Below are 14,463 nucleotides of genomic sequence, written 5' to 3'. Positions count from 1 at the left end.
CAAACCATTGATTCACCACGTCGACGTGTATAATGGCGTTGGTGCTATGAGCATTGCCGAAATTGGCGAAAGCGCCTTTTAATACCGCGCGCCGCAAGAGAAAAGTAGAGTGTGCACTACCGACGTTAAACTGACATATATTTTTTTTTAACGACAACGATCGCCGTGATGGAAAGCCCTTCTGCCGCGACGTCAGAAGTTATGTCATTGTGAAAGAAAGTAAAGCGTCTGTCGCGACGTTGTCGTCGCGACATGGAGTTCCTGTTGCGACTTCAGAATTCTGTCTGTGGCAACTACAGAAACTGATGTTATACGTCAGGAAGTTTTGCGGAATGACAGAAATTTCTGTTGCTGTTTTTTATCGCTATTGCAGGTAGCAGTTAAACTAGCTGTGATAAAATTATAATACATAACTTTATTTTTTCGTCTTTAGTCACAATCACAAGAAAAATATTGCAAGCACAAGTGTGCTCATAACACGGCGCTTTGGCGCGAAAGTATCTCCCGCATCACACAACGCAGGCATCGTTCGATTCTATGACAAATTACCTTCCGCTTTTAGCTGCTTTTTTGTGTTAAAATTGAAAGTCGAACATCTTTCACCTTTGATAAAACGCGGATTAAACCTAATTATGGGCATAGGCTACAGTGGAAACGACGCGAAGAATTGTTTCAATAATACAGATAGTTATAACATTCTGAAACTATGATTGCACAGTTAGATGAAATTTACTATTTGCTATAGGATAGCCCAGTTGCTCGCCGAACAATATGTACAGGTGTTACTGACGGGTGGTAACGAAACCGATCAGGTACGGTGTAATTACGGCCTCTTTCCGGCTTTCGCTACGCGCTTACGTAGGCGAGGAGCAATGTCCGGAAGCCCCTTCTGCCGAGTGGTACGCCGCGCCAGCATTCGTTCAACAATGCAAGCTGCGCATGCCACCATCAAGCCAAGGAACCACATCCAAAAAGAAGCCTTGCAGTTTCCCAGCGTCAGCGGACGTGTCGGGTCCGGTGCTGGCACAGGATCCGCGTGGAAATAGGTCTTCCTCAGATGCTCGATGATCCCATGTGACCAGAGCTGAAGAATTCTGTGATACAGGAGCGAATACTGCGTGAGAAACTTTGTGAAACTGTGTGAGAAATTTTAGCAAGCATGCCTTACTCATGAACATCTTGTTTCGCACTTATTCCCACATTCGTTATTGGATTTCACTTTCAGACGCCCCTGTTATGAACCGTCCCTTCTAAGGTGACAGAAGACGGAGCGTCAAGAATGGGTGATAACGTTTGTACGTGATAATTATACACAAATGGCAGCTCCTGGAGCTTTCTTTGATGAGTGCGAAGTGAATCCTTTTTTAACGAACAGATAGAAGGTGGCGACGAAAGGTCTCCGTGAAAGGGTGGGACGGCGGGAGCAAAACGTGGCAGCACGCACAATCTCAGAGCCCAAGCCTGCCCTTACTTTCGGTTGAAGAGCGGCACCAGAGGGCTTCCCTTGCCGAGCCCAATGCACCAGCGAGAGACGGCCATCGAGGAGCCCGCCACGGAGAGTCCGCGCAGGCGCGCCTCCCGAATGCGCGCTCCGCCAAACGCTGCTTCGGCCATCCAGCCGGCGGCCCGTTGCTGCGCCACCATGCGCAACAGGTCGTCAACGGGCGTACGGGCGCTGACCACCCGCACAAGGTGCCGCCTCCACAGGAAATCGTACGTTCGCTGCTTCTGCACCGAGACGATGCAAGGGCAATATTCGTTTAAGACCAGGAGCGCAAGTGCGAACTCGAACACTGAGAAACATGTGACGAGGTTGTGACGAAAAAAAAAAAAGGTCGCCAAAATACATCGGGCGACAATTATCTATGTCAAGCGACAGCTTCCTGATGGAAACTTGTTGAGATATTTATAGGCGTTCTATCTAATATAGTATGTCAACATAGCTCACGCCGTCAGGCGTGGACATAAGCTTTCAGTCAGTAGCGCGTGCTCGTGAATCTTCATTGAGGGCAAATTGGCTACAGCAATTGCTGCATCCAATTTAAGCACTGATATAATACTAACTATTTTCGACCGCTTGTCGTTCTCCGTCCACTCTGCGCTAGTACCGAAGACAGACAGGTCCTCGAAATTCGGGAGAACAAGGCAAAGAAAGTCTTTGCTTTAAAATAGGCTTCTCCTTTACTCAATGTACTCAGGGAAGAATGATTGATTCTGACATTCAATGAGATGAACTACGAACTACTTTCCAACGCTTCAAAGAACTACTTCGGCAACGCGCATTGCTTTGCTTTTGTTCCACTACGCGGATATCGTTTCGATGGATCACTTTCCGTCCGCTAATCTGATGATCCACCACAAAGAAGATTTTTAACGATATCATTGCTTCTATGCGAAAGACAAAAGTCTGGACTCCAGTTACTGTTAAAGTATATTTGTTTAGCTACTGTTATTATTATTATTCTTTCCAACATCATACCTGCTTCTTCATTTATAGCCCCTGCCACTGAACGATTTTCAGCCTATAGCAGTATTGTAGTGCGTGCCCACCAGCTTTTGGCAACCTATTCGCTTTGTCATTCCCAATAAACTGTTACACATTTAGGTTTCAGCTACTGCCACTGTTCTGCGCAGCCATGCCTCGGACACAACCCCCAGGCTCGGAATGGCGTTCTTCCATAGCGTAACAAGCTACCGTTTAGCGGACTAAATTATCTTTGCGAACCCCAGAAATACACGTTTCGCCTCATTTCCAATCTCGCACCTGCTCTTGAATTTCTCGCAACTGCTTGCAACTGCCAATTACATTTGACGGCCGAGCAATGTCTTGTTTTGCGTATTCACTGCAGAGCTTGACGTTATGCATCGAAGAGTAAATCTTGGAAAGTAAAGCAATCGCTCGAGTATCCCAAGCCTACTTGCAGCGTCGCTGCTGCGACCGTTCCGCATGCCGGCTCAACTAATGAACGAACATGTTCAGACCACTCACTAGGCGCGTTGTCTCGTTTCGCGCTGTTCAACAAATTTGGACACCAACTAGCCCAGTATATTACCTTACTGCAGCTGATAATAGATAATAGCTGCTCTCCTCTTGAACGGCTGATTGTTCAACTACGAGATAGAGCTCTATACATCGACGTTCCCACAGAACCTAAGAAAGAGCACGGTGCATTGGGATGACTTCGGCTTCTCACCAGCACTTCGTAGGGTAGTGATCCGTTTTTGACAAGAACGATGGCATGTGGCCGACGTGCCACCAGCTCTGTAAGAGAGGACACAGGGTTCCTCCAGGGTGGTCACGTAGAAGGCTGTCAGACGACCGCAGTATACTGTGGTGAGCACGAGGAACACCACATACCAGCAGCCTAGCAGGGGCCTTGGTCCTTCCTCATGAGGCTTGTCTGTAAAACAATGAGTATATGTAGCGACCCTCTCCATCGACAGGTATGGCGGAGAAAGATGTTGAAAATGGTACTGCGTGGTCGTAATCAAGAATTAAAACAGACAAAAAATTGTGGCTTTGCACTGTAGTGCGGTTAGCCCTGGCCTGGCATAAGTAAGAAATAGAAATAAAAAATGGGCCTTTGCACATAATCTAGGCGCTCACTCTGAGCCCCTGATTGCCCCTGTTGTTCTGACAAAAACTTTAAATAGAACCGGATTCGGAAACAATACTGCGTCGTGATGGACGTCCACTAAGGCTCATTTTTTATTGTTTTTGAAAAAGTGATGGCGAATCACAAACTAAATGGAAATTCGAGCGGCGCACCTTGTGTGAGATACGAGTGCAGTACAGACTTCGCGACAGAAAGCACTCTGCGGCTGCAGGTCGTCGTGTCATCCAACGTCCTGAGAGCGGCACGGGCAACGTTGTAGGTGTAGAGCAGCGTAACCAGCAGCAGCATAGCGCTGAAGGTAAGGGCCCACACCTGCAACATCGTGCAAGTTGAGAAGATAGCAGTGTGCTCCAGAAAAGGATCTTCATAGAGATGACGACGACACGTAACCAGATGCCGCTTATTTCTTCTGGTCAAGCGGTAATCAGCGCACTAGGGACTATTAAGACATACCAAATCATTGTTATGCGTTGTTTTCTGGGGCAACATTTCCTTTGTTTGAGTAATGGAGAGCAACGTCCAATGTGATATCACGCGATGCTATGAACGAGAAGAATAAGGGGGTCATAGGGGCTCGATATTGTTTAGTTACGACGGTATGAAAAAACAGAAAATGTAACCAGGAAAAGCAATGAAGATATTAACCCATACACTTTAACTGAAAAGCAGAATTATTAAGAAACAAATGCAGCGGATCCAACGAGTTGGAATCTATATACCGTGAAGCTTTATGTGAGTGCGTAAAGAGTCGAAGCAGGAGTGTACGCACGCACGCACGCACGCACGCACAAACACACACACACACACACACACACACACACACACACACACACACACACACAAGTGTGGGTGCACACCAATTATACCGAGCGTTCTGTGAAGCGGAGTTACTGACTGCTACCGAGTACGACGGGCGCCCTGAACGCATCATGGATTCAGTGGCAGCATGCGCATACGTACGTAGCGCAATTCGAATCTATTCTATCTGCAAGAAGTGTTTACTTCCTCATTAACGCGCAGCCCCAGATGCGCGAGGGCGAGCTTTCTGGTTCTTGTTTTTTTTTCTCTCTCTTTTCCCCATACGGCCGGCACCGCCGCTGCCGCGGAAGCGAGCGCCATCTGCTGGTGGTGCAAGGAACCCAGCGGCGCGCGTACTCTGTTGCGTTTGGTTCGCTTATTCGGCAAGAGAACAGCCAGGCCGCAGCCACGGTCACGAAACCCGGCGAGATTCGCAAAGAAAAGCTCCGCTTTTAAAAATGGCAGTATCGCCCGAGGGGTGAAGCCCTAATAGCAATAGCAAGGTTGAGCCTTGCGCTTGAACTCTCGGACGGTGTTCAAGCTGTACAAGGGTGGGGCTACACGCGGATGCGACATACGCGGGTGCGGTAAAATAACTGGCGTTAGATGCTGCGTAAAGCTTATAATGGCATCGCGCAGGCGCCTCTGCGCTGCTTACAAAGAGAGGCGCCATTGAAATTACACTACTTTAAGGTTGTGAGCACTAATAATGTATTGCACTTTTTAATAGTTCGCGATGACTTAAAGTAATAGGCATGCGCGATGAACTTAAATTTCTCATGAATTTTGTTTGCGCTCAGCAATTCTGAAACAGCTGAGGAATATTTCATTCAAGAACATGACATCTAGTTTGGGCATCTATGGCGGTTGAATCATATAACATCTATTTTCTTGCACAGAATAGCCGAATATATAGCATGCACAAACGGAAATTCCCATGCACGACGGAGGAAATTCGCCTGAAGTGTCGGTATAATTGCTATCACGATAAAATCAAAATGAACGTTGACGAAAAGACGACGTGCCCTAGGTGGAAGCCGAACTCGCATCTTCCTCATTATGCCATCACGGTAATTTACCCTAAAGCACCGACAGTTACATGAACTCAAGTGCATGTTTTAAGGACGTGACTGTAGACATGTCTGTTCCCACTCAGGCATGTGAAATACTGCATGTTCCTTGTTGGAACTAAGGGGGCGCTTTGAGTTCCGCACCTTGAATGTCTCAGGTCTAATGAGTACAATTGGCTGTCGTACATTTTTCAAAGTGATCGTTTGGAACGATCAAAGAGAGAAACTGAGTTATTTCACGTCCAGTGTCATCGTAAACTTGGCAGTGAACATCTGTCCGTATACTCACACCGCCTCGCCAACGATACAGTGCCGGTATGCTACAAAATACATCGGGCTTTGAATAAGCCATGATGTTACTCCCACTGTGAGTTAAGAATAAACATTGTACGCCGTAACTTCTTCATTTGTGACAATAAGCTGTTTTATACCAAGCACTTTCTCAAATTATGAAGAAATAAAAAAAACGGCTGTGGCGGATAGCATACTTATAGTCATTTAGCCGGATTATTCAAAACGGGGGACATTACTCGCACGACCGATTGAACTGCGTAATCGACTTATCAGAAATAATACTAATTAACTAATCAATTATTTATTTACAGCAAATATTGCAATATACGAGTTCTAGCCGGGGAGTTCTCAAGGTTTAACCATTTGGAACGAATTTCCAGGATGACCCCAGTTTCGACATATTCATTCCTAAAGAGCGCGACAAATTACAAGCGCGTTCGAGTTACTTTTGTGCTTCAATGCGTAAAACGGTTGCGTTCTTGAAAAATTAAGCGGTACAGCAGTGCATTTTTACCGCAGTGTTTCAGGGCGAATATCTCTAACTCCTGCTATCATCGGAATTTGTTGCAAGTGGATATGCTCCAATAGTTCCAAGAGGATATTTGTAAGTTTTAATATGGGCCGTAATATAATTAGTGGAAACTTCATCACTGATTTCTCACCCATTAGTCGACAATACGTCTCGATTTGTCCTGCAAGTAGCGCCCGCCGCTTCGCGTAATCCAGCTCAAGGACAACCAATATGCAATTTGCCCGATGCAATCTTTTTAACATTTTGGTTGATTAAAAAAAGTCGCAGTTTCGCCCGAAAGGCGAAGCATCGATTGCGATAGCAAATTAGTAGACAGCTATACGCAATAAGGATGGTAGTTTTATCGGCCGCATAAAGTTCTATAATATTCGTTTACTAACTAGATAAACAAGCACGGTGTCACGCGCGCGCATGTAAATATGAACACATCTCGCTCGATGACCGCGGAGCTCGTCAAAACGCTGGAGTGATAAAGCGCGCCAGCATCAGCGAGCAAATTTACCGTCGCGCTGGCTCTCGCTTCAACGCGAACTAAACGTCGAAAGCACAGCGCATACGAAGCTACAGGCAGTCGGCGAATGCACTTTGTCCGATCGCAGATCGCTGTGAAGATGAGGCCCCGCGGGCGCACAGTTCGGCCACATCGCAGATCGCTTCCAAGATAGGCGCGCGCGCGGGAACTCCCTGAGATTGCTATAATTGCTATGGCAATAAAAGAAACACCCGTCTGGTATCAACATTTATGGCTCTGCATTCTTACCTAAACAGCGGCACAAAGTTCGCATGCGCTTAGTACCGAAAAGACATTAGCGGATTGCGCGCAAGACTTGTTGTGTTATAACGTGGCGTGTTTTGAGTGGCTTTCGTAACAGCCGTGACACCATGTCGGTAGGTGGACTGTTTGGAATTGACTATCACTTGCCCTTTCCATTGAGTTCGCACAAAATAAACAGTATATCTGTTGCTCTATTTTCTTCTGTGGAAAGAAAGCACTGGCGACTCATTGTCGAGCTTTTGCAGATTCGTTCTGTCCTTTGCGCAAGTGTTACCATGCGAAACACGTCGCATGGAAGTATTTTGACTCCGGGCTAAACGGTGAGAACACAGCCTTTAACTTCGGAAACATGAAATACTTCACTAAGCTGCTTTGAAAAACACCCATTGTTAGACTGTCACTGCGCTAAAACTTCTCCGAGAAAAAGTCTACTGCGGGTCGCAATCGCATTTCGTGTACGGCGTGCTTAGGCCGGAAAACTGTCAAAGTTGTCCAATATTTTCGGAATAGCAAGTTCTTGTTGAGAGTTCGCCGCAGACTAAGGCACTTCATCTTTACACTCAATCCTATCCTTAACTATTTACTATGAGTAAATTTATTAAGCAGCATTTTTTTTGCCTGCTCAGGTTTTGCCGAAACAAAATAGCACCTGCAGTGGTGGCGTATTTGCTCTGGCATTGAGCCACTAAGCCCGAGGGTGCAGGATAGAAACCCGGGCGCATCGGCCGCATTTCGATGGGGGTGAAATGCAAAAACGCCTGTGTACCGTGCATTGCGTGCACGTTAAGGAAGCGCAGGTTGTCTAAGTTAATCCGTAGTCCCTCACTATACGGCGTGTCTCATAGTCAAATCGTGGTTTTGGCACATAAAAGCCCAATAGTTTAATTAAATAAAGCGTAGGATGCACATGCTCTATGGCGGGTACATGCGCATTGTCGGCGCTGTATTTTGAACGTGAGAGTTTCCACTATATGAAACTTTAGACTGTGATTCCAGGCCTATTACTGACTTCCAGAAATAGCAATTTTACAGACAGTTTGTATCCATTATTAGAATGTAGTTGTTATTCCGATGACCATGAACACGACTATGCTATCCGGCAACCTAAGGATATGTTCCTGTGACGTAGTTTCGGCGAGGCGTGTTCTCCTTTCTCCCCCCAAGCTTCCCCTTTCTCCCCTTCCATGCGATCATGGGTGTATTGCTTTCGACATGACATTAAGATGTAATAAACGACATGGAAAATTTGTCAACGTGTACCGCGAAGCTACGTAGAGAACCCGTACAAATTACTGCGAACGAAAGCCCCTGCCGACGGAGAAAAATTCGTCCTAGTTCGGGATCCAACCCCAGACCAGTGTCTTCCCGAGCAGTTACTCTATCATCTGAGCTAATGAGCATATTTTAGAGTGATGACAAATCAGATGGCAATAAACGCGAAGCACAGTGACAAGGTGACAGTAGCTTCGTGCTCGAATCGGGCGGAGGTGATTTGTTTCGCTTTTACAAATATTTTTTTCCACTCTGAGGTCGTCCGCAGAACTGAATAAACAGAACTGCATTGCGCTCGTTTCAATTTTTATTACAGTGTGGACGTTACGTTGTCTAAATGGGCGCGACGGCGTACTTTTAAACTGCGTTAACCTGCCGAATCAGTTAAGCACATCAAGAAAATTCGCCGCCTCCCCCCCCCCCCCTCCTGCCATCTCTGTACAATCCGCACATTCCGACGGCAAATTTGTTGTACAGCCCGTCGCGTAAGTACCCTGCTGCCCAATTGGCGGAATTACAAGCACACGAATCCAAATGTCTGGTTTCTGATAAGGTATTGCAAATACAATAATATTGTACTATATTCCCTAAATGATGAAGAAGGGCATAATAAACAGGAATTTGTGGGCTATACTTCCAGATGACACAGCAGATAAACCGAAAAAGAACTGGTGAGAGGGGCAGTCACCGATAAGGGGAATGGCTTGAGCACAGTCCAAAGCCCAGGCTCGCTTGTTCCACGATAATATACGAATGTGACAGCGTCGTCGAGGATCAACGTGGTGAAGTCCACAAGGGCATCGCGCGCCGTCGTCCTAGACAGGTCACCCACCGCGACGTCCGCCACCTGGAATTAATGCCGGCGAAACCTTGACCTCGTGGTGAACGATTTGAAGCTATAACCACTGAGCTTTCGCAGCAGGAATGATTAAAGAGACACTAAAGGCAAATACTAAGTCAACGTGAACTGTAAAAACTCCATTCCAGAAACCTCGAAGCGCTTGTTCCATGGCAATGAAAAGCTTAGCTTACGAGAAAATGGCGTCTGAAGGGTCCGCGTGCCTTTAGCGTAATTTAAATAACCCGCCCACGTGCGGGGAGTGGTGACATTGCGTACGCCATCACCGACCTTTACTGCCATCGGGGAGTAAGAGAGCGCCCGAAGGGCGGCGCTATGGTTTCTTGCACAAAACGCAAACGCACGGCCATGGAAAAACCGAGCCAGGACGGAGCGCTGAATTCGCTGCTGTAGTTGCTCTTGGTCAAGTGGAGTGGACTGTTCGAGAATTCCGCGAATTAGCATGGTCGTGGCATACTGTGCTACTTGCAGTTTCTGTAAGTTTCGTGAGCCGTCAAAACCAGCGCAGCAGTAGGCGATCACGAAACTACTGAAACTCAAAAGCGTGGGCGGCGCAGAGCAGAGAGAACGAAAACTCTCGACTGCCCATGTCGTTTTCAAGGGTAACGTCAATAATTTCTTCTTTTCTAAATATAGAATATAACTGAACCAGTAGCATTTTATTTCATCTCATAATGCAATAGAATGATCTCTTTATACGAGAGGTTGAGTTCTAGTGACATAATTATAATGTGAAGTACCTTCGTCATCGGGCTAGTACTTTAATGACCCAACGGAGTTTCGAATCGTGTCATGAATTCACCTCAATTTTTTTATTATTAAAGCTATGTGCGCGATAATATTGACCCCTTAGGCCTTCTAGAATCCTAATGTATCACTTTAGCTTGCCTTATTATTTACCTTTCGTGTCCCTTTATTGAAGATTTCATAAATCTGCTAAATGTTGTGCACAGTTTCCCGAGTTACTTTCAATCTCCGCAAAGTGCCAAAAGGCCATTTACATCCCTGCACGGTTACTCGTCGCGTTGTGGGAACTCTAGGAGTTCTAACAGCAAAAATAATTCTTAAATATCACAGTAGTTTTTCAAACCTCATCAGCAGCCTAATTCTAGGACAGTTTAAGACATCCGAGAAGAAGCTTGCTGCAGAGAGGTCCCGAGTAGGTGGCGTTATGGCGAAAAATAATAAGCAAAGGCGCTAATTGCTTTCAACGTAGAGCTTGGATCCGAAGCCACAGTTTATCCTTGTTGAATAATGAAGGAGTGTTTGCACTGTGCTTAAGGGGTGTTGTTTTTGAATGAAGCAAATGTAACTAACGATATATATAGTGTTTAGAAATATTTCCCGAAGGCTTCCTGAGTATTCAGGCTAGAGCAGCAAGTCTCACCTTGCGAGCCACGTCACCAATGACGCCCACGTAAGAACCGTTGGGGAGCTGTGCGAAGTAGTAGTGGTGTTCAGGATCTCTGCTCTGGTATCTGCAGGCACCATGTTGGTTTTGTCAAGCATGTTCTATTCTCCTTCAAAGAAATCTCTATACTTACAACTGCAACGTATTCTGCAACAATCATATGCAAATATTTTATGTGTGATAAAATAACCGATATTTGTGGTAAAATAATTATTAATAAGGTTGTTGAGCTACCTTTAATGTAGAAATTGTCTTGCAGGCACACAATCAGGGGCGCGAAATCACGATTACTGTTCACATGTGAACTATGTTCTATTATGTATTTAGCTCATGCTAATTATGTTTATTCTTCCTGTCTGACTTTAAAGAAAAATATTCATAATTATTGGATTAAAATGTGAGTGTTTTCTTTGTCTATTTTCTCTCCGCAAGCCATATAATATACTCGGAATTTAGGCGCAGTGATATTATTCATGTGTAAGAAAGCGAAAGAATGGTGACCAACTTGCAAACCAAAGGAAAAAACCGGGACGATTAGTTATTCGACATCAAAGAAAGATGACACAAGGGATGAGTAGATATCTGTACTCTTGTTCTAAATCCACACTGCGAACATTGGCAGATCTGGTAGTGACTGTCAATCAAGTAATAAATATAACTAGCGATTTCTTGTCACACTTTTGACGGTTCCAACAAAACATCGCAAGCTTCGCGATATGCGAAAATCATTCATTTAAAAAAAAGAAATAGAACTGCGCGTCACCTGAAGTGCAGAGAATCTGCGAGGCAGTTGAGGACATCGAAGACGAAGCCACTCCACCTCCAGTCGTCTTCCCCTTCCGGCTCCTTGCGGACCGGATAAAGCTGAAAGAAGCGTATTCACTGAAATGAGTAATACTATAACTAACAGCGCCCTCCTTGCCTTCCATAGAAAGCATAACAATGGTGAGAAAATACTTCCCAGCAGGCAATCCACTCATCGCAGGCATCTTTTAGGGGCAGTCGTGTTTCCTTCGTCTATGGGAATACTATAGTTTATAAAGACGTGTCAAGTTATTTCGTTCCCATGAGCCTGTGGCCCGCCTACTGAAACAACATGACACAAGCACGCCAATCACACTCTCCTTCGAGTTTTTTTTTTATCTGCATCCACCTGTCAGTCTACACAGGCTTAACGAAACAGCGGCGTTTAATGGAAACTTTGCGCTTACTCGCCATCCAACAAGGTGGCGCACAATCTTTCAGAAATTTTCGCGCCTAATGTATTTGATGAAGCCTCGCGCCCGTGAAGCAGTGATCAAAATAGCGGTTCGAGCTGGTAAGCAGGGAGATCCAGTTTCACAATTCCTGCTGGGAGCCCTGATACTGAGGACTGGGAACGATGCTCATAACACCTACTGGTGCTGGAAAGCCACCCGATTCATCATCGATATGTTTCAGCTGCACTTCAACAAATGCGAATTCTGTAGGCTCTAGAGACCTCACGAGAACAATCGAACGTTTCTACGCATTCCTTAGGCGTTAAACGAAACCCTTAGAATGTTTTGCCAGTGTCCTAGGGAAAACAACTGTGGCCACAATTATGTTTGCTGGGGATAAGGTGAGGGCAATTTCTGATGCGCATGAAATGTTTAAAGTGTGTCGCCTAATTAGGAGCTTCAGAAATCGTTACCAAATTCTGACTTTTTTCCTCTTTAGGAGTGTTACCCGAAGTACGTACCTTCCTTTTCCGGCCTACTGTAAAAACTAAGCTTGGCACGAAGACTAAATTTATATCAGACTGGGGTACATGGCAACTCATTTACTTTTGCAATGTGTAACCGGTGTGGAATAATTGCAGACTTTTAAATAAGTTTCCTCTAAAAGCGCATAAGGGCGTTACTAACGTGCCTTACGAACCGGGTAGAATGTTCGCGCCGTGTACTTAAAGAACTAAACGTGCCCCGATGCTTATTACATTCTGAACGAAAATGGACAATGTTATGCGTGAACAATGAGAAAAGATTGAAGTGCGTGAGTTAATCAAAATCTTTGCATTGTATTACTCATGAAAAAGGTGCAAAGCATTATCCAGTCATTACACGCAATTATTCCTATTCTCCCGAAAGAACCGAACATGGCAAAATGTTCACATTTCGCGACAATAGAAGGAGTGTGTTAAAGGTAAAGTGCGACAAAAGTTAAATGTCACTGAGATTCGCTCTGTTTGTGGCTGCTGAATGCTGGTTTTCTTCTGAATTTTTGGCTGTAGTATGCAGTAGGTATAAGCTTTACCTAGCATCTTACATGAAATTTGATGGTTATGTATAGGGAAAGTATAAAGTGGGTAGGAATATTACGTCTTTTGTAGCAAATTATTTAATCAAAGCTCACATCTTCAACGCGACAATTTTAAGCTCTCTAATAATTCCTGATAATATTATCTTGAATTACTTTGGTCGCTTTTACGCGCGTTTCCAAACGCGTCATATCTTTCCCAACCTATATTTGTACAGTGCGGTTAGCATGCTGCACACGCACTCACTCTAGCGTGGTACTCAGGACTCATGTGCCTAAAGTGACAAATTCTGCGTTTACAAGAAATTACACTACAGCGAGAACAGGGCTCACGCCAAGGGAGACAACTCTCAGGGTCCTGTCGAAGAGCTGGTTGGGATACGGCTCGAATAACTGCGTTGTCGGGTCGGTAACAGGGTTCCAGCACGTGCTTCCGTTCCCGAATGATCGCAAAGAGTACAGCGCCACTTGATTTTCCTGCAACCAGTGCAAAAAGAAACAGATAAACAAGTGGCCACGCACTGGAGAACACCAGATATGAATGTGAGACCCCAGCGTTTCACTGACAAACATGACAATTAAGGCTCGATCTGAGCACATAAATGCCTTTTACACGCGATTACATTTAGAACCACGTCCTGGTTCTACCTCCGCTCGCTAGGAGGCTTACGCAATGATTGTGCAATGCAAATGCCCCTGAATAACTTTTTAACGTAGTAAAGAAATGTGGCCGATCGGTTAACAATCCTCCTGTAAACATGTGAGCAAAATATTATTGCACGGTATGCAGCAGGCGATTCACAAGCTCGTACCAAATGCAGTGAACAGTCGTTTGCTCTAGCATCCGCGATGTCGTCATCAAAAACAGTTGGCCGAACAACGCTAATCGCTGATTTCATGATCGCGAGAACCCTCTCATTAATACGCGATTGCTAATTTTGACTTAAATAAATGAAAGCTATCTATGTCTGCGACCTCAAAAAAAGCAAATTAAGACAAAGCAAATGAAAAGTAAAAAAGCTAATAGTAGGCAGCTATACGAACTAAGGATAGTAGTTTTATCGACCGTATAAACTTGTAAACATTCGCTTACTAACTAAATTACCAGGCACGGCGTCACGCATGCTCAGGTAAACATGAACACATCTCTGTCGATGACCGCGGAAACTCGCTGTCAAAGCACTGGAGTGAGGAGTCGCGGCGGCAGCAGCGACCGAACTGACCTTCATGCCGTCTCTCGCTTCAACGCGAACGAAACGTCGAAAGTATAGCGCATACGAAGCTACCGGCACTAGTTGAACTTCGTTCACATCGCAGATCGCTTTTAAGATGAGTCCCGCGAGGGCGCGCACTTTTTCCACGTCGCAGATCGCTTTCAAGATACGGCGCCCACGCGGCCGCGCCGTAAGCAGTAGCCGCCGGTTGGTAGTACGCGGGAGGAAGCTTGCGCGCTTCCGCCCCGCCTTCCCCCCTCGCGCGCGCGAGCATGAGCAGCGATCGTCGGCTCCTCCTCGCAAGCTTTCACTCGGACATCTAGCGTACGGCGCGTGGCTTGACC

General features: G+C 45.6%; 1 protein-coding gene across 1 annotated transcript; it reads right to left on the bottom strand.

Moving 5' to 3' along the window:
• Nucleotides 1-1,528: 1,528 nt before the first annotated feature.
• Nucleotides 1,529-14,134, bottom strand: LOC119454251 (glutamate receptor ionotropic, delta-2-like). The gene is made up of 8 exons (XM_049668004.1): nucleotides 14,129-14,134; nucleotides 13,239-13,382; nucleotides 11,392-11,492; nucleotides 10,605-10,695; nucleotides 9,047-9,205; nucleotides 3,770-3,929; nucleotides 3,195-3,401; nucleotides 1,529-1,728 (listed from the first exon to the last, which is right to left on the bottom strand). The coding sequence occupies exons 1-8, from the start codon at nucleotides 14,132-14,134 to the stop codon at nucleotides 1,658-1,660; spliced, it is 939 nt and encodes a 312-aa protein (XP_049523961.1). The 3' UTR covers nucleotides 1,529-1,657.
• Between the last annotated feature and the right edge of the window lie 329 nt (nucleotides 14,135-14,463).

This window comes from Dermacentor silvarum, chromosome 5 (assembly GCF_013339745.2).
Source record: "Dermacentor silvarum isolate Dsil-2018 chromosome 5, BIME_Dsil_1.4, whole genome shotgun sequence".
NCBI lineage: Eukaryota > Metazoa > Arthropoda > Arachnida > Ixodida > Ixodidae > Dermacentor > Dermacentor silvarum.
This window is presented reverse-complemented; position numbering and strand designations above follow the sequence as displayed.